Source organism: Myotis lucifugus, unplaced genomic scaffold, assembly GCF_000147115.1.
Source record: "Myotis lucifugus unplaced genomic scaffold, Myoluc2.0 scaffold_211, whole genome shotgun sequence".
In the NCBI taxonomy this organism is placed as follows: domain Eukaryota; kingdom Metazoa; phylum Chordata; class Mammalia; order Chiroptera; family Vespertilionidae; genus Myotis; species Myotis lucifugus.
In genome coordinates, this window is record NW_005871259.1 from 1,993,415 (window position 1) to 2,014,454 (window position 21,040).

A 21,040-nucleotide genomic window follows, 5' to 3' on the forward strand; every position below is an offset into this window, starting at 1 on the left:
CCTATGTACTGAAAGGTTACTGGTTTGATTTCTGGTCAAGGCACATGCCCAGGTTATGGGCTCTATTCCTGGTAGGGGGCATGCAGCTAAGGGGCGTGCAGGAGGCGGGTGACTGATGTTTACCTCTCACATTGTTGTTTCTCTCTCCCTTCCTCTCTGCCTAAGAATCAATGAAAAAAAACGTTAAAAAAAATTGTCCCCTTTTTCTCACCAGCTATCCAAATATAACTAATTTTTCTTAACTTTTTTACTCTGTCTAGTACAGATATTTTTTTAAAAAAATATTTTCATTTCAGAGAGGAACAGAGAGGGAGAGATAAGAGATAGATAAAAACATCAATGATGAGAGAGAGTCATTGACTGACTGTCTCCTGTACACCCCACACTGGGGATTGAGCTCACAACCGGGGCCTGATCTCCTGGTTCATAGGTTGACACTCAATCACTGAGTCTGTGGTTTCTGAGGGAAGGTGTTTGTATACTTGCAAAACTGCTGGTGATGGGTAGGTATTTATTTGTCTAACAATTACTTTAGCATAGGATTTGAATGTATTACTACCATCTGAATTAGTTCTTCAGAAATAATGGCAAGAGCTTAGGTGATAGAATCAGAACAAAATTCAACTACTGGCTTAACTGTACATAGCAATTTGGTTTATTTTATTGTGCCAGTTGTATTTATAATGTGGGACTCTTTTTTTTTCTTTTTCTTCTTTTTAAAAATATATATTTTATTGATTTTCTACAGAGAGGAAGGGAGAGGGATAGAGAGTTAGAAACATCGATGAGAGAGAAACATCGATCAGCTGCCTCCTGCACACCCACTACTGGGGATGTGCCCACAACCAAGGTACATGCCCTTGACCGGAATCAAACCTGGGACCCTTCAGTCCGCAGGCTGACGCTCTATCCACTGAGCCAAACCGGTTAGGGCTTTTTTTCTTTTTAAATATATTTTTATTGATTTCAGAGGAAGGGGGAGAGAGAGAGAGAGAGAGATAGAGAGACATCAATGATGAGAAAGAATCACTGATCAGCTGCCTCCTGCACGCCCCCTCAATGGGGACCGAGCCCGCAACCTGGGCATGTGCCCTTGACTGGAATCAAACCCGGGACCCTTCGGTCTCCAGGCCGATGCTCCATCCACTGAGCCAAATCAGGTAGGGCTATAATGTGGGACTCTTAATGCCTTTCTTAAATGGTTATATAAATAATTAAATTTATATCTAGTATCTGGCTCTTGTGAATGCTCTCTTTTTCTTTTTATAGCCTAAGGTAGTACTTCACAACCTGGGACTCTGAAGGGGTTTGGGTGTGTGTGGTTGCCCTTGGAATATGATAGTGTGTGCAGAATTTTGTGTTTTTGTTTGGATGTATTTTTATATAGCTCTCACCAACTTCTCAAAAGGATTCATGACTCCAAAAAGATTAAGTATCATTGGCTAAGATTGACTGTTGTGAAGCATGTTGGTAGTCTAAGAAAGCTTGGGGTTTTCTTTTATTTATTTTAAAACAAGGCATTACCAAACACAGCCAACACTATCCCCAGCCCCTGATTCACAAAAGTAGTTCAGTTTTTGTCAATGCTGCTTTTAAAGCAAAATTTATAGTAAAAACATAGAAATACAGATTGTTTATTTTATCTTGTAATGTAATTTTTCTTTCAACAGTTTTCAGAGGGCAAAAACAAGACCCTCTGAAAAAATATATTACTATCATGTTAATACTCATTGATCATTAACTGTTCATGTAATTTTTAAAAGCTGCTATATTAGGAAGTCAGAGTTTAGGAGTTATTTGACACAAATGCACAGATGGTGGATATACTATACACTAGAATATTTTACCTATTTTTAGCTAAGCTACATATAATTCTAACATCTGAGAATATATGTGAAGGCAGAAAGATGATCCTAACAATTTACAGAAATCATTGACTTTCACAGTAAAAGCAAAATTGCTGAGTGTGATTATCCTGTAGCTCCCTGTCTAGTCCTTGATTGCATAGGTAAAGGCATACAGAAGACATGACAGGGAGATACTGAAAATTGCCAGCCAAAGGCAGAGGAACTTGGCAACTTTACTTTTTTCGTCTGTTTATTGCTTATGACTATTAGAAATTATCAAACAAGTGAAAATTCTCCTAAACATACTAGGTGAGTGTTTCTTTGTTTCAACTTCAAGAAGGAAATTATCTAAGATAAAAATGAAAAAAATTACAACAGTAAAGTTAAGGTTATTGAATTCCTTTAAAAAAAATGAAAAGAAAATGCTTCAGTACATAATAGGGAAAGGACGAAGGATGAGGGATGAGGGAGTAGAAAGACTCACCCAATTAGATATCACCCAATTATGTGAAATGTTCCCTGAACACTCCCTGAGTTACTCTAACCTTTGTGCTTTCATTGCACGTATTTATCTGTTTTAACATATATCACATTATATTGTAATTATTAATTTACTAGAGGCCCGATCCCCAAAATCATGCTAGAGTAGGCCTTCCTTCCCCCAGCTGCCGGCACCAGCTTCCCTCTGGCACTGGGGACCCAGGTTTCCCTCCAGGCACCCGGGACCTGAGCTTCCCTCTGGCCCCGGCTGGTACCCGGGACACGGGCTTTGCTTGCAGCCCCAGCTTCGTCTGGAAGGTCATCCAGAAGGACGTCCAGTTTAATTAGCATATGATGCTTTTATTATTATAGATTTGTTATTCTTTTACTAATGGATGTTTTTTGAGTGTCAGGGTGCTCTTTTTAGTTTTTACATTTCCTGACTGACAAATGCATATTTTAAAAAACATATTGAGAAAATACCTCTTATTGTTTCTGTAAGTATTGGTGTAAATTCTGCAGAAGTCTAGATTTTTAAATCTTCCTTTCTTATTTTAAGTACCTTTCTCACTCCCTAATGGAACAATTCTCTTTGCTTGTCAGGCTTTTTGCAACACTGTCAATGAGAGCACTAATGAAACATAGAAGCTTAATATTACATCTCTCTTCTTTTTTCTCCAATTTTTTCTCTTTCGGCCTTCTAGAATAGCAATATTTTTTGAGATTAATTCACTCTCATGCCTGATGTCCCTGCAAAGTCATTGTTTATAGTCATTATTAAAAAAAAGAAAAATCTGTGTTATTGGTAGTAATGCTATTACCTGTGGCTTTTGCATTAATTTCCTGATAAGGACAACTTCAGTAAATACATTAGAAAACCCATTCATGGCGAAGGTTGCAGTTCTGAAAAAGAAAAACTTTTAGATGAAACAAAAACTTTCCTTAAGTATTTTGTCCCAACACAGTGAGCGGTAAACTAAGATGTCTATAGTACCTCCATTTAAAAACAACCCCACATTAGATTCTTAGTTTTAAAAAACTAAGTTTTAGATGTCAAACATTTTTGAAAGCATTTAACACATCTTAGTGACTCATTCACTAGAAGGTACTACATGAGCCCAAGTGATAATTTTTTGTTGTTACTTCTATTGGTATTATGCTTATCCCAATGCCTTTTTTTTAAAAAGATGATTTTTTCATATTTAGTCTCTTTAGGTCTACCCAGAGAACTTGAGGTTTGTTAAATATGGGAGATGGTCACATTTTCTCATCTTACCTATAATACCTTGTGGGTTTGCCATCTATGAATGTAGTCTTTCTTATACCAAATTATGAAAAGGTCCAAATGACAAGTCCACATTATCCCACTGTTATCTTTCCATTCTCATGTTCTTTTTGACAAAAGTTACTAAAAAAGGGCAATCTGATGGTATATAGGTATTTCCAGAACCTGCTTTGAATGGAGTTCTGTTGCCCTACCTTCATATTGGTTGTTTACTTTGGAAGCTACTTGAGTTAGAGTTATTTTGTAGTAGAGAATTAGAGAACAGTTGGCACAGAGCCCAGGTTCTCCATGGCAGCAGCTATTACGTAAATTCTCCTGGATCTTCACATTTCAGTAAAGCCTTTTTTTCTCCCTTCACATACACAAAACAGACAGCCAAGGGGGCATCCACGATCTGTCCTAAGCCTTGGAGACAAAACAAGGTGCCATGCCACTCTTTTTCCAAAATAACATTCATTGTGGAAGCATATGCTCCCATAAATGGAGGGAAGCAGATCCCTTCCATTGCATTGTAAAGCCTCTGCTAAAAATATATACCAGGAAGGTTAAAACTGCCATAATTAGTTTCATCAGGTTCATCCTCAATTCTTGCTTTCAGTTTGTATTAGAAACTTCTCTAATCAGCTCTGCATTTGGCTGATTGAGCAGTTCATTTTCTCTTAAAGTGTAGAATGTTAAGGATATCTGCTTAAGTCAGTATTACGTTTTGGTTTAATGGTATATATAATGAGGTATGGTGAACGTGAATATTTCTCATTTCGTTGTTGAACTTGCTAATGGAAAAAGTCATTATTGAACCAAATTGATAGCAGGCAAAGCTGCTTTAGTCCCAGAAAATTAAACCTAAATATTGCTGTACTTACTTGCTAATTCACATGCTGCTTTTTCTGGTTTACTGTTCATATCTTTTATTTTATTTTAATGACTGTAAATCACTCCAGAGATGCTCACATACAGACTGCTGCATAAATGCATATTGATGATTAATTTTAATTCTGAGATATAGCTACATAGAAATGAATGAAGACTTTTGGGGAGACATCAGAATTAAAGGCCCTATATGATGAGATGTCAAAACCTTGAGCTTTTATGAAACTTCATTAATAGGGAGACATGGTTAGATACATGATGGAAGAGTTGTTTCCTGTCTAATATCACTAAGTGAGTCAAATTCACTGGGTACATAGTTCTACATTTTTAAAAAAATCTTTATTGTTGAGAGTATTACAGATGTCCCCCCCCCATTACCCCCATTCATCCAGTTCCCGCCCCGCCCCAGAACTTCACCACTCTGTTGTCTGTGTCCATAAGTATTGCATATATGCATATAAGTTCTTTGGTTAATCTCTTCCCCCTTCCCTCTGAGATTAGTCTGTTCCATGTTTCCATGCCTCTGGTTCTATTTTATTCATCAGTTTATTTTGTTCATTAGATTCCTTTTTGTTTATTTTTGTTTTTAGATTGAATTATTGATGGATATGCATTTATTGATACTTTATTGTCAATATTTTTAATCTTTATTTTTCCCTCTTCTTCCTCCTCTTCTTAAAGAATATCCTTCAACGTTTTATGTAATACTGCTTTGGTGGTGAATAACTCCTTTAGCATTTTCTTGTCTGTGAAGCTTTTTTTTGTTTTTTAATATTTTATTGATTTTTTACAGAGAGGAAGGGAGAGGGATAGAGAGTTAGAAACATCGATGAGAGAGGAACATCGATCAGCTGCCTCCTGCACACCTCCCACTAGGGATGTGCCCGCAACCAAGGTACATGCCCTTGACCAGAATCGAACCTGGGACCTTTCAGTCCACAGGCCAACGCTCTATCCACTGAGCCAAACCAGTTAGGGCTGTGAAGCTTTTTTATCTGACATCAATTCTGAATGATAGCTTTGTTAGGTAATCTCGGTTGTAGGTCCTTGCTTTTCATCACTTTGAATATTTCTTGCCACTCCCTTCAAAGTTTCTGTTGAAAAATCAATTAACTGTCGTATGGGTACTCCCTTGTAGGTAACTAACTGCTTTTCTTTTGCTGCTTTTAAGATTCTTTGTCTTTAACCTTTGATTTTAATTATGATGTATTTTGGTGTGGGCCTCTTTGGATTCCTCTTGTTTTGGGCTCTCTGGGCTTCCTGGACTTATGAGTCTATTTCTTTCATCAGGTAGGGGAAGTTTTCTGTCATTATTTCTTCAAGTAGGTTTTCTTTTCTTTTTCTTTATTCTTTGTTTGTTTGTTAATCCTCACCTGAGGATATTTTTCCATTGATTTTTATTTAAAAAAAAAAATCTTTACTGTTGAGAGTATTACATATGTCCCTTTTTTCCCCCATTGACTCCCTCCAGTCTGTCCCCATCCCCCAACCCAGGCCTTCACCACAAGTAAGTTTTCAATATCTTGCTGTTTCTCTTCTCCTTCTGGCACCCCCATAATGTGAATGTTGGTACACTTGAAGTTGTCCCAGAGGCTCCTTACACTATCTTCATATTTTTGGATTCTTTTTTTGTTTTTGCTCTTCTGACTGGGTGTTTTTTGCTTCTTCATATTCCATATCGTTGATTTTGATTCTCAGAATCCTCTACTGTTGGTCATTCTTTATGTTGGTTAGTGTATGCTTAATTTCTGACTGGTCTTTTTTCATGTCTTTGACATTCTCACTAAGATCCTTGAAAGTCTCATGAAGATCCTTGAGTAACCTTATAACTGGTTTTGAACTCTGTATCAAGTTGTTTGCTTGATTACATTTCTTTCATTTGTGACATACTTCTTTGTTTCTGCATTTTGTCTGTTTCCCTGTGTTTGCTTCTGTGTACTAGGTAGAGTGCTATGTCTCTTGGAGTTGGTATAGTAGGTGCCCTGTTGAGCACAGTGACTCAGCCTCCCTAGTCATCTGAGCTGGGCAATCTAAGTGTGCCCCTGTGTGGGCTGTGTGCACAGCCTTGTAGTTGAGCCTTTATTGCTATTGGTGTCACTCAGAGGAATTGACTTCCAGGCCAATTGACTGTGAGGACCAGCTGCGATTACAGTGGAAGAGCTGCTGTGTAGGAGACAGGTCTTGCTTCAGTGGGACTTTGGTGCTCACTGAGTATGCCTCTTTTTAAAATGTATATATGTTTTTTATTGATTTCAGAGAGGAAGGGAGAGGGAGAGATAGAAACATCAATGATGATAGAGAATCATTGATTGGCTATCTCCTGCATGCCCCCTCCTGGGGATCGAGCCTGCAACCCAGGCATGTGCCCTTGACTGGAATCAAACCTGGGACCTTTCAGTCCACAGGCCGATGCCCCATCCACTGAGCTAAACCAGCTAGGGCTGAGTTTGCCTCTTAAGTGTGTCGCTTGTGTAGCATTGTAATCTGGTGTGGTCTGAAGCTGTCCACTGGGTGCACTGGCTCTGGGGCCTCCCAGGAGGTGCAGAGTTGGCCACTGCCTGGGACCACCTAGCCTTGCTACACAGAGATCTGCAGGTGGCTGCTACTTGTGTTGTGCTTGGAAGTGCCCAGGAGAGGCCAAGCTGTGAAGCAAGGCAGGCTATTGTTTGTGCCGGGTCTTGGGCCTCCTTCTTATTGATAGGTATGAGGCATGTTGATGCCAGTTGCTGCTTGTTTCAAAGATTTTAGGAAAGTCTGAAGTCTGAGCCAGAACAGGCCATTCATATGGAAAAGCCACTTCAAACAGCTTAGGTGGGGCTGCAAGTTGGGTGGGGTGGGGTCTCAGGGAATCAGCAGAGCGGAGTGAACATTGTGAGCCAGTTTGATGGAGACTCAGATATGGCGCCTGCCAGTTAGCTCTTCGACAGGTGAGTTCTCAGCATAGGAACAATGAACCTTGTGAGCACCCCTATCCAAAAGAAAGCCACCCCCAAGTTCTTGCCCTGGTGCCAGACAATCCAGTTCCTCCCCTTATGTCCCTGGATCCCCCCCACCCCCACCCCCCACCCCAAGCCGCTGTCCCACTGCTGGAGCTTAGAGGGAGTAAGTCCATACGCTAGCCCTTTAAAAGGAACTGCTGGGACTCCAGCAGCCTCTGTGTCATTCATCCACAATATTTTCTGTTTTTTTACAGCCAGAAGTTATGGGGACTTCTCTTCCTGGCACTGAAGGGTCTGGTGTAGGGCTGGGTGTTGGACCAACCTGTTCTGTGCCTCCACCCTTCCTACCAGTCTTAATATGCTGTCTTCTTCTCTAGTTGTAGGACTTCCATTCAGCCAGCTTTCAGGTGGTTCTGTATAATGATTATTCTGTATTTTAGTTGTAATTTTGATGTGGTTGTGGGAAATAGGGAGTACTGTGTTTACCTACACCACCATCTTAGTTCTCTGGTCAGGGAGGGACCAAATAAAAGCACAAGCCATTCCTCCAGTATCTAACTAGCCCTTTTTTATTACATACTGTATTATTCTCCCCAGTCACCTGCTTAAGTTCTGCTACACTAGTATTCTTCATGTTCTTGTTAACTTCCTTACTTGTGTTTGCTAGCCCAGTCACTGAACTCAGTTTTCCATAATCTCTTCTAACACTCTCTATTGCCTTCTGGTTTTCTCAGCAGTTATTACCTTCTAACAAAAAATATTTTTAGCCTAGCCGGTTTGGCTCAGAGGATAGAGCGTTGACTTGCGGACTGAAGGGTCCCAGGTTCCAGTCAAAGGCATGTACCTTGGTTTCGGGCACATCCCCAGTAGGGGGTGTGCAAGAGGCAGCTGATCTATGTTTCTCTCTCATCGATGTTTCTAACTGGCTATTCCTCTTCCTTCCTCTCTGTAAAAAAATTCAATAAAAATATATTTAAAAAAATTTTTTTAAACGTTACTGGTTTTCACCTGGCCAGTGTAGCTCAGCGGTTGAGCATTGACCTAGGAATCAAGAGGCTGCCAGATCAATTCCCGTTCAGGGCCTATGTCTAGGTTGCAGGCTCGATCCCCTGTGGGGAGTGTGCAGGAAGCAGCTGCTCGATGATATTTCTCTCTCATCGATTTTTCTATCTCTCTATTCCTCTTTCTTTCTCTCTAAAAATCAATAAAAATATATTTTTTAAAAAGTTACTGGTTTTCTTTATTGTGTTCCTAAAATGTAAGCTTTACGAGAGCAGGCATTTTTTGTCTTAATTTTTTTTTTTTTTGCTGTGTTGTCAACAATGAGTAATCAACTAATACTTGTTGAATTAAGTATTAGACCCACACACCTTTTCTGCATAAAACATTCCAACAACTTTCCCTCTCTTAGACTAAAAAATGTCTGTCCCCCTACCTCATTCCCAACTATTCTTCCCTTGATTACTCCAGCAAGCCTGGATTCCTTGAATATACCAGACAAGCTCCTGCCAGAGAGCCTTTGCTCTTTCCGTTTCCTTTTTTTTGGTATTGTTCTTTTCTTAGTAGCTATGAAGATCCCTCTTTCACCTCATTTGTGTTTCTCTGTAAATGTAATATTTTGGCAACCTATTCTAAAATTGCAAATCCTTTCTAACCCTAGTCTTTTTTTTTAGCATATATTTATTGACCTCAGATAAATATCACAAAGTGTTCTGGGTACCATGTGCAACATGGTCAGAAAGAGCCCCTACATAGCCACTTGGAAAATACTATAAATTATATTTAAGACGTTTTCCTTTTATTCGATCAGACAGAGCCAAAACTATCTGATTAGTTTTCAGAGAAGAAGGAAGAGGGAGAGAGATAGAAACATCCATGATGAGAGAGAATCATGGATCTGCTGCCTCCTGCAAGTCCCCCACTGGGGGTCGAGCCCACAATCCAGGCATGTGCCCTTGACCGGAAACGAACCTGGGACCTTTCAGTTTGCAGGCTGACACTCTATCCACTGAGCCAAACCGGCTAGGGCCAACCCTAGTCTTTTCCTCTTTCGTTTTCATGCTCTGATTTTCTTCATAGCAAATCTTATCTTTTATTGCCTCTACCCTTCTCATGAATTAGAATGGAACCTCCATGGTGAAAGGGATTTTTTTTACTGCTGTTATTCTTAGCATTTAAATTATAGGTACTTGATACCTTTTTGCTGAAAAAAGGAATTCCTTATGGAGCAAGAATTTAAGATTATAAAGTAAATAAAATCAGGCCCTGGCCAGGTGGCTCAGTTGAATGGAGCATCATCCCATACACCAGAAAAGTTGTGGGTTTGATTCCTGGTCAGGGCACATACCTAGGTTGCAGGTTTGATCCCTGGTTTGGGCAAGTACAGGAAGCAACTGATTGATGTTTCTCTTACATTGATGTTTCTCCCTCTATCCTTGCCTCTCTCTCTCAAAATCAATATAACATATCCCCAGGTAACGATTAAAAAATAATTAACATAAAATTTATAGTATTCTTGAATACCATCAGTTCATTGAGCTAGAAAATATTTTTAAAAATTTATTCACAAAATGAACTCCACTTCCACCAATAACAGTTGCACAGCTCTGTGAATATATTAAAAACTACTGAATCTGTGCTATAAATGGGTGAATTTTATGGTATGTGAATTGTATCTCAATAACATAAATAAAATAACCAAGGGATTTCTATGTAATACAAAAAGGAAAAAATAGTCTTTTCAAGTATGAAACATTATAAGGTTAAGGTATCACCTGTTCATTTTTTCCCATGTATCTGTACATGCATCTGAGGAGACTGTCATTTCTCCATTGTTTGATGTAGATTAATTGACCATATACGTGTGCATTTGTTTCTGGGCTCTATTCTGTTTCATTGATTCATTGATCTATGTGCCTGTATTTGTGCAAGTACCATACTTTTTTTTTATTGTAGCTTTGTAATATTAGTTTGAAATTAGGGAGCATGATATCTTCAACTTTGTTCTTTTTTCTCAAGAGTGCTTTGGCTGCTCACTGTCTGTTATGATTCCTTATAAACTTTAGGATTATTTGCGCTAGTTCCATTACATGTTTTTTTAAAAGGAGTATTGCCTATCTTACATCTGACATGTGATTGATAAGTTTGTTCGACTAAATACTGAATTGAAGTGGTATAAAGTTTATCCTCTCTAAAACCTTTTTCTTGTTCATATTTTAGGACCTTTCAAAGTTGTACAAGAAATCAGGTGATGTTTCAGCCATTCAATGCCATTCTGAAGAAAGTATCCATCTTCATTCACAGGGAGAAAACAATTCTTTGTCTAAGAAGCTTTCTCCAATACACTCAGAAATGACAGATTACATTAATGCAACATCATCTACTGTTGTTGGTAGTCGGGATCCTGATTTAAAGAACAAAACATTACTTAATGGAGGAACAACTGTAACAGAAAAGTTGGCACACCTTATTGCAACTTGTCCCCCCTCCAAGTCTTCCAAGACAAAATCGAAAAAGTTAGGAACTGGTACTACTATTTCAGGATTGGTTAGCAAGGATTTGATCAGGAAAGCAGGTGTTGGTTCTGTAGCTGGAATAATACATAAGGACTTAATAAAAAAACCAGTGATCAGCACAGCAGTTGGATTGGTAACTAAAGATCCTGGGAAAAAACCAGTGTTTAATGCAACAGTAGGATTGGTCAATAAGGACTCTGTGAAAAAACTAGGAACTGGCACTACAGCGGTATTCATTAATAAAGACTTAGGCAAAAAGCCAGGGACTATCACTACAGTAGGACTGCTGAGCAAGGATTCAGGAAAGAAGCTAGGAATTGGTATTGTTCCAGGTTTAGTGAATAAGGAATCTGGAAAGAAGTTAGGATTTGGCACTGTAGTTGGACTGGTTAATAAAGACCTGGGAAAGAAATTGGGTTCTACTGTTGGCCTTGTGGCCAAGGACTGTGCAAAAAAGATTGTAGCAAATTCAACAATGGGATTAATTAATAAGGACATTGGAAAGAAACTAGTGAGTTGTCCTATGGCAGGACTGGTCAGTAAAGATGCCCTAAACCTTAAAGCTGAAGCACTGCTCTCCACTCAAGAATCATTTAAGGCTTCTTGTACAAACATCAAGAGTCATGAAAGTCAGGAACTTTCTGAATCCCTGAAAGACAGTGCCAGCAGCAAAACTTTTGAGAAGAATGTTATACGACAGAGTAAAGAAAGCATATTGGAAAAGTTCTCAGTTCGAAAAGAAATCATTAATTTGGAGAAAGAAATGTTTAATGAAGGAACATGCATTCAGCAAGATAGTTTCTCATCCAGTGAAAGGGGGTCATATGAAACCTCAAAGCATGAAAAGCAACCTCCCGTATATTGCACTTCTCCAGACTTTCAAATGGGAGGTGCTTCTGATGCATCTACAGCTAAATCCCCTTTTAGTGCAGTAGGAGAAAGCACTCTCCCCTCCCCATCACCTACTGTATCTGTTAATCCTTTATCCAGAAGTCCCCCTGAAACTTCACTACACTTGGCTCCTAATTCATTACTTCTAAGTCCTACCACAGAACTAATGGAAGAAATTTCTGAATCTGGTGGAAAGAACCAATATACTTCTGAAAGTGCCCACTTGAACATTGGTCACAGGTCTGTGGGTCATAGCATGAATATTGAATGTAAAGGGATTGATAAAGAGCTAAATGATTCAAAAACTACACATCTAGATATTCCAAGAATAAGCTCTTCTCTAGGAAAAAAGCCAAGTTTGACTTCTGAATCCAGTATTCATACAATTACCCCTTCAGTTGTTAACTTCACTAGTTTATTTAGTAACAACCCTTTTCTAAAGCTTGGTGCAGTAACTGCCTCTGACAAACACTGCCAAGTTGCTGAGAGCCTAAGCACTAGTTTGCAGTCGAAACCATTAAAAAAAAGGAAAGGAAGAAAAGCTCGGTGGACTAAAGTGGTGGCAAGAAGCACATGCCGGTCTCCAAAAGGGCTAGAATTAGAAAGATCAGAGCTTTTTAAAAATGTTTCATGTAGCTCACTATCAAATAGTAATTCTGAGCCAGCCAAGTTTATGAAAAACATTGGACCATCTTCATTTGTAGATCATGATTTCCTTAAACGCCGATTGCCAAAGTTGAGCAAATCTACAACTCCATCTCTTGCTCTCTTAACGGACAGTGAAAAACCATCTCATAAGTCTTTTGCTACTCACAAACTATCCTCCAGTATGTGTGTCTCTAGTGACCTTTTGTCTGATATTTATAAGCCCAAAAGAGGAAGACCTAAATCTAAAGAGATGCCTCAACTGGAAGGTCCACCTAAGAGGACTTTAAAAATTCCTGCCTCTAAAGTTTTTTCTTTGCAGTCTAAGGAAGAACAAGAACCCCCAATTTTGCAACCAGAAATTGAAATTCCTTCCTTCAAACAAAGTCTGTCTGTGTCTCCTTTCCCGAAAAAGAGAGGCAGACCTAAGAGGCAAATGAGGTCACCAGTCAAGATGAAGCCACCTGTACTATCAGTGGCTCCATTTGTTGCCACCGAAAGTCCAAGCAAGCTAGAATGTGAAAGTGACAACCATAGAAGTAGTAGTGATTTCTTTGAGAGTGAGGATCAACTTCCAGATCCAGATGACCTAGATGACAGTCACAGGCCAACTGTCTGTAGTATGAATGACCTTGAGATGGAACCAGATAAAAAAATCAAGAGAAACAATGGACAATTGATGAAAACAATTATCCGCAAAATAAATAAAATGAAGACTTTAAAGAGAAAGAAACTGTTGAATCAGATTCTTTCAAGCTCTGTAGAATCAAGTAATAAAGGGAAAGTGCAATCCAAACTCCATAATACAGTGTCAAGTCTTGCTGCTACATTTGGCTCTAAATTGGGCCAACAGATAAATGTCAGCAAGAAAGGAACCATTTACATAGGAAAGAGGAGGGGTCGAAAACCAAAAACTGTCTTAAATGGCATTCTTTCTGGTAGCCCTGCTAGCCTTGCTGTTCTTGAGCAAACAGCTCAGCAGGCAGCTGGATCAGCATTAGGACAGATCCTTCCCCCTTTACTGCCTTCATCTGCTAGTAGTCCTGAGATTCTTCCATCACCTATTTGTTCTCAGTCTTCTGGGACTAGTGGAGGTCAGAGCCCTGTAAGTAGTGATGCAGGCTTTGTTGAACCCAGTTCAGTGCCATATTTGCATTTACACTCCAGACAGGGAAGTATGATTCAGACTCTTGCAATGAAGAAAGCTTCAAAGGGGAGGAGGCGATTATCTCCTCCTACTTTGTTGCCCAATTCTCCTTCACATTTGAGTGAACTCACATCTCTGAAAGAAGCTACTCCTTCTCCCATTAGTGAGTCTCATAGTGATGAGACCATTCCCAGTGATAGTGGAATTGGGACAGATAATAACAGCACATCAGACAGGGCAGAGAAATTTTGTGGGCAAAAAAAGAGAAGGCATTCCTTTGAGCATGTTTCTCTGATTCCCCCTGAAACCTCTACAGTTCTAAGCAGTCTTAAAGAAAAACATAAACACAAATGTAAGCGCAGGAATCATGATTACCTCAGCTATGACAAGATGAAAAGGCAGAAACGAAAACGGAAAAAGAAATATCCCCAACTCCGAAATAGACAGGATCCAGACTTTATTGCAGAGCTGGAGGAATTAATAAGTCGCCTAAGTGAAATTCGAATCACCCATCGAAGTCATCATTTTATCCCCCGAGACCTCCTGCCCACTATTTTTCGAATCAACTTTAATAGTTTCTATACACACCCTTCTTTCCCCTTAGATCCTTTGCACTACATTCGAAAACCTGACTTAAAAAAGAAGAGAGGGAGACCCCCTAAGATGAGAGAGGCAATGGCTGAAATGCCTTTTATGCATAGCCTTAGTTTTCCTCTTTCTAGTACTGGATTCTATCCCTCTTATGGCATGCCTTACTCTCCCTCACCCCTTACAGCTGCTCCGATAGGATTAGGTTACTATGGAAGGTATCCCCCCACTCTTTATCCACCTCCTCCATCTCCTTCTTTCACTACTCCACTTCCACCTCCTTCCTATATGCATACTGGTCATTTACTTCTCAATCCCACCAAATACCATAAGAAAAAGCATAAGCTCCTTCGACAGGAGGCCTTTCTTACAACCAGCAGGACTCCCCTCCTTTCCATGAGTACCTACCCTAGTGTCCCTCCTGAGATGGCCTATGGTTGGATGGTCGAGCACAAACACAGGCACCGCCATAAACACAGAGAACACCGTTCTTCTGAGCAACCCCAAGTTTCCATGGACACTGGCTCTTCCAGATCTGTCCTGGAGACTTTGAAACGCTATCGATTTGGAAAGGATACTGTTGGAGAACGATATAAACATAAGGAAAAGCACCGGTGTCATATATCCTGCCCTCACATTTCTCCTTCAAAAAGTTTAATAAATAGAGAAGAACAGTGGATCCATCGAGAGCCTTCAGAATCTAGTCCATTGGCTTTGGGATTGCAGACACCTTTACAGATTGACTGTTCAGAAAGTTCTCCAACTTTATCCCTTGGAGGATTCACTCCCAACTCTGATCCAGCCAGCAGTGATGAACATACAAACCTTTTCACAAGTGCAATAGGCAGCTGCAGAGTTTCAAACCCTAACTCCAGTGGCCGGAAGAAATTAACTGATAACCCTGGACTGTTTTCTGCACAGGACACTTCACTAAATCGGCCTCACAGAAAGGAGCCACTGCCTTCCAGTGAAAGGGCAGTACAGAACTTGACAGGTAAGAGGGTCATTTTGTTGCCTGTTAACTTGTGTTAGAGAACTAGATTACTTGTTGATTTTTAGAGGGAGAAAAGGGGAGAGAGAGAGAGAAACATAGATTGGCTGCCTCCTGCATGCCTTCTACCAGGAATGGAGCCTGCAACCGGGCATGTACCCTGACTGGGAATTGAAATGACAACCTTTTAGTGCATAGTACGATGCCCCACCAACTGAGGCATATCAGCTAGTGCCATGTACATGAACTTTTAATAGATCTACTCATTTTTGTTTAAAAGTTCTTGTTTTCTTTTTCTTTTTAATTTATTTTATTGATTTAGAGAGAAAGGGAGAGGGAAACATCAGTCAGTTGTCACCTGTATGCACCCCAACCAGAAATCAAACCCACAACCTGGGCATGTGGCCTGACTGGGAATTGAACTGGTGAACCTTCAGTACATGGGATGACGTTCAACCAATTTAGCTATACTCGCCAGGGTGAAGTTCTCATTTTCAATTGTTGTGAGAAGTGAGATAAGGCTGGTCTTTGCATTAATTTTGAATTTTGAGAAGAGATACCATTATGAAAACAAGAAATAACAGTCATCTTTTGGAAACCAAAAAAATTATTTATCTTACATATTACACAGTTTCTTCAGTGAGAAATGGCTCATAGCTATCTGTTAGTCACTATTCAGGATTTTTTTGTATACACTAATCCAATAGTTATTAACACTTCTTGTTCTAGGACAAGTATTTTATTAATTCTGTATGTCTCATAATAAAAATCTAAGCGTTCAAATTATCAACCTATAAAATTGAACTGAATATTCAGAGGGACTTCATTTGTAGAGTACATTTAAGTATCTATAAAAGCTACTTCAATTGGATATAAAATAACATGAAACAAATTAAATAATGCATTTGTAATGTCTAAAAAGTGTCTTTTAAGAATTGAAAATATATAAATTAAGAAAGAGGAAGCATTACCCATTCAAATGGGACAGTAATTTTCAACCTTTGTCTCATGGCACACATAACAAATATTTTTGCCAACTTGACAAAAGAAAATAGGCATAATTTTGATTCATTCACATTGGACAGCTATTGTGTTGGGTAAAAGAGGTCAGTGCCCTGACTAAATAATCAGGTATTGCATGTTTTAAAAATCCATGTGGCACATCAGTGTGCCTTTTGCAGCATACAAGTTGAAAATCATTGATACAGAAGATATCTCTAAGCCAGGAGTTGTTTTTTTTATCAAAGATCTCAATTCTGAGGCTTTGTAAATAATTTTGGGACATTCATAAAACCTCTGATGTTGAAGTAAAATTGTGTGTATATTTCAGAGAAAGTCCATATGTTTCATCAGATTCTCCAAGTAAACTTCTTTAAGACTCAAAATCACTTCTGATTAGTATGGTTATAAGAAGTATGGTTGTAAGAAGTGTTTTTCAAAGTGATTTGCACATAGTAAGCACATATGTTAATTGTATTATTCATCCATAAGTTTAAAAACCTGTGCATTTTAGGAAATGATAAAACCCTCAAAAACAAGTTTTTATTCCTGATTTTCATTATGAACTTTCAAAAAGTAAAAGCTACCTTGGTAGAAAAAGCTGAACATTCTTTAGTTTTGTGCATCTTTAATATTTGTTTAATGAAAGAGAGAAAGGCAAGGGAAGGAGGAGGCGGGGAGGCAGGGAACCGTGCAGTGGCAGGGCTCCGATGATGGCTGTGTCAGCATCCAGCATCAGCATCCAGCGTCCTTTCCTTCCGCGCCTGGCCCGGCGACCATCGCCTCCTCTCTGGCCCGGTCCTGATTGGCCTGGCCCCAATTGGCCCTGATTGCCTGCCAGTCCTAGGGACCCCACTCATGCATGAATTTCGTGCACCGGGCCTCTAATTTAATTATAATACTCTTGGAGAAGATAGGATATAATGCACTTCCTACCCTCTCTTTTGTATATTTTTTTTATTTTTAAAATTTGTTTTTAATTATAGGTGATACAATATTATATTAACGCCGGGTGTACAACATAATGATTCAACATTTGTATACCTTTACAAAGTCATCACCACAATAAGTCTAGTAACCATCTCAACAGATTTTTTTACAAATATTAATTTAAATACTATCTGCCAGGCATTCTACTTTGTGGGTACTTGTGATAAAATAGGTTTATTGTTCTCATGGAACTTATAGTGAAGGAGATGGGTAATAAACAAAAAAATTACACATTAAATGTGAGTACATGTTTTATTTTTTTTTAAAGAAAGTATAGCCCGGCCTGCATGGCTCAGTGGTTGAGCCTCGACCCATGAACCATGAGGACACAGTTCGATTCCTGGTCAGGGCACATGTCCAGGTTGCGGTCTCGATCCCTCAGCCAATGGACGATTCTCAGCATTGATGTTTCCATCTCTTTCTTCTCCCTTCCTCTCTGAATTCATTAAAAATATATTAAAAGAAAACAAAGAAAGTACAGGGTTCTATGAGAGCCCTGAAACAGGGACCCTAAACTTACCTGAAGGATAAGCAGCAGTTAGCTAGGTAAACAGAATTCCACTTACTTTCATTCATTGACTCATTTATTTATTGAATTCCAAAACATCTAGCACTCTTCTAATCACTGGCATATAGTAGAGAAAAGACATGATATCTGGCCTCATTAACTTTCAGCTTAGTGAAGGAAGATAACACAGTGGTAAGTATGTAAATAATGGCATAATTTTAAAAAACACACTGTTAATATAACATTGTTAAAGTGGATAATTAGGGGAGAAATGGTACCTATTTAGATAAGAATTATTATCTATTGCTTGAGGATAAAAAGTTGAAACTTGAAAAATGAGAAGCTACTAGCTTCTCAAGCTAAGGAGTGAAGAGCTACTTACAAATCCTGAACTGGAAAGGAACTTAGATATTAAAAAATAATGGGGAAGGTTAATTGTGGTAGAAGAGGGACTACAAAAGAGAAGATGGTGAGAGTTGTGGTGAAAGAAAGAAGCCAGCCCTAGCTGGTGTTGCTCAGTGGATAGAGTGTCGGCCTACAGACTGAAGGGTTCCAGGTTCAATTCTGGTCAAGGGCACATGCCTGGGTTGTGGGCTTGATCCCCTGTGGGGGGCGTGCAGGAGGCAGCTGATCAGTGATTCATCATTGATGTTTCTCTCTCTCTCCCTTCCTCTCTCTGAAATCAATAATAAAAATATATTTTTTTTAAAAAGAAAGAAGCCAGACCATATGTTAAAGATTTTTGATTTTATACTAACAGCAAAAGACAGAGGAGTATTGGTATTAGATAAGCATTTTTAAAAACCATTCTGGCTCATGTGTGAACATTAAAGTGTAGAGGACAAAAATAGTTGCAGGAAAACCAGTAGGCAATTGCAGTAGTCTAGATGAGATAGTGTTACTTAGATGAGGGTGGTGGCAGACATCTGTGTGAACGTTTGAGAGATTGTGATGCTTTGCTCTAATACTACAGAGAAGACAGGAAGAACAGATTTAGGGAGAGCACATGTTTGTGTTTAATATATATATATATTAAATTTCATATATATATATATGTATACACACACACACACACACACACACACACACACACACACATATATATATATATATATATATATATATATATATATATATGAAAACTTTGAGATGCCTCCAGAACATTCAAGTGGAAGTGTTGAGCAGGCAGTTGGATATCTTGTTCTGGAGCTCAATACAGATGTTTGAGCTGGAGATATGGGCATTTCACTGTGAGTTTTAAAACTTGTTTGGCAAAATCATTCACTAAAAATTAAAAGGCTTCTGAGAAAGATAGAGTTGGGAGCAGATTCTCAAAGTCTATGCAACTTTGTAACCAGAGCACCAAGGAAACATAATTCTAAAAAGTTCTTGCTGTAATTTAAAAGATACGTTAAAGTGTTTAATAAATAAAAAAATACTATAGTAAACAAAGGACTTAAAATTTTAGGAAAATAAGGAGGTAGCTTGATAGGGGTTATAAAAAAGGTCTGAAGTTGCTCAGTTGTAGACAAAAAAGTGTAACATTGGCAGATAAATGAAGTGAGGCCAGATATAGCTAGTTCTGGTTTATTGTCTTTGTTTCTTTTGTGTGAAGATTGGGGGAAACCACACAATACGCACTTGTAGGTAAGTCTGTGACCAGTTGGTGCCATAAGGATGAATGTGGGATGAATGGCCATTCTGAACAAAACTGCATTGCTCCATGGTTTACTGCATTTATTTTTTGTTAATGTACTCTGTTCAATTGCTAACTTGGCGCTTCAGAAACATTAATGTGCTTTGAAAAACCATTTATGAATTCACACAACTTCCATATTATCCTGGTATTCTTTTCTTTATCAATTTCATATGAGCAATTATGAATTATGTATTTATTGATCAGTCATCATAAGAGTGATAATATTTCCCCACAGAGAGAATGTAGAGCAAGAAAAGAGGAGTGCCTTGGTCAGCTCTGAGAAACTGCAATATTTAAAATAGTGGTTAAAAACCACCAGCCTTTGGTTTTGACCTCTTCAGTTTTTAAATAATGTTTTTTATAATTGACTAGAGGCCTGGTGCACAAAATTCTTGCACTCGGGGCGGGGAGTCCAGGAACCCTCGGAGGATGTCCAACTGACGGCTTAGGCCCGCTCCCCACCCCGCTTCCGTGGACATCCTTAGTGCTGCCATGGAGGCAGGAGAGGCTTCCGCCACCGCCGTTGCGCTCCCTCGCCGTGAGCTTGGCTCGAGGCTTCTGGCTGAGTGGCACTCCCCCTGTGGGAGCACACTGACCACCAGGGCGCAGTTCCTGTGTTGAGCATCTGCCCCCTGGTGGTCAGTGCACGTCATAGCAACTGGTCGTTCTGCTGTTTGGTCGATTTGCATATTAGCCTTTTATTATATAGGATTTTTGAGAGAGAGGAAGGAAGAGGTAGAGAATTAGAGAGAGAAACATTGATGTGAGAGAGAAACATTGATCTTTTTCCTCCCATACGCACCCGACCAGGGATCGAAACCTACAACCCAGGTATGTGCCCTGACTGGAAATTGAACTGGTGGCCTTTTGGTGTACAGGGCAATGCTCAACCAAGTAAGCCACACTGGCCAGGGCTCCCTACAGTTTTTTAAAAATTGCTGAAATTTGAAAATCTGGAGATTTCACATAAAACTTCAAGATTCTGCTTCTCTTAAAAAAAAAATCAGAGCATCTGATAGCAATCCACATTTTCTGGATGACATTAATGTTTGGGTCTCGTAGTGGCAGCCATCACCATCCCACTTTAATTGGGGTATGCATTCTTCAGTTTGCCTCAGTCCATCAGTTTCCTATTGTGTGTTATATATGGCCCAATTCAGCTATTTAAGTAGTGTATCTGGCGTCAATGAGCATTTGCATTAAGCCCTCTAATTTAAAAGTTGTGAGAAGGCCCTACCTGGTTTTGCTCAATGGATAGAGCATCGGCCTGGGGACTGAACGGTCCCTGGTTCGATTCCGGTCAAGGGCACATGCCCAGGTTGTGGGCTTGATCCCCAGTAGGGGGCGTGCAAGAGGCAACCAGTCAGTGATTCTCATCATTGATATTTCTCTCTCTCTCGCCCTCTCCGTTCCTCTCTGAAATCAATAAAAATATATTTAGCCCTAACTGGTTTGGCTCAATGGATAGTGTTGGCCTGTGGACTGAAGGGTCCCCAGTTCAGTTCTAGTGAAGGGCACATGCCTGGGTTGTGGGCTCGATCCCCAGTAGGGAGCGTGTAGGAGGCAGCCGATCAATGATTCTCTCTCATCGATATTTCTCTCTCTCTCTCTCTCTCTCTCTTACTCTCTAAAATCAATAAAAATCC

General features: G+C 39.4%; 1 protein-coding gene across 6 annotated transcripts in view; it reads left to right on the top strand.

Moving 5' to 3' along the window:
* ASH1L (ASH1 like histone lysine methyltransferase) overlaps nt 1–21,040 on the top strand; it is a 124,895-nt gene that overhangs the window by 16,379 nt on the left and 87,476 nt on the right. For all 6 annotated transcript variants that reach the window (XR_002831441.1, XR_002831442.1, XM_023761597.1 and 3 more), the window contains one exon: nt 10,641–15,201. Coding sequence is in view for 4 of the 6 variants with exons in the window: in XM_023761597.1 (XP_023617365.1) it covers nt 10,641–15,201 (4,561 nt within the window). In the remaining 2 variants the exon portion in view is untranslated. The remainder of the gene's footprint in view (nt 1–10,640; nt 15,202–21,040) is intronic.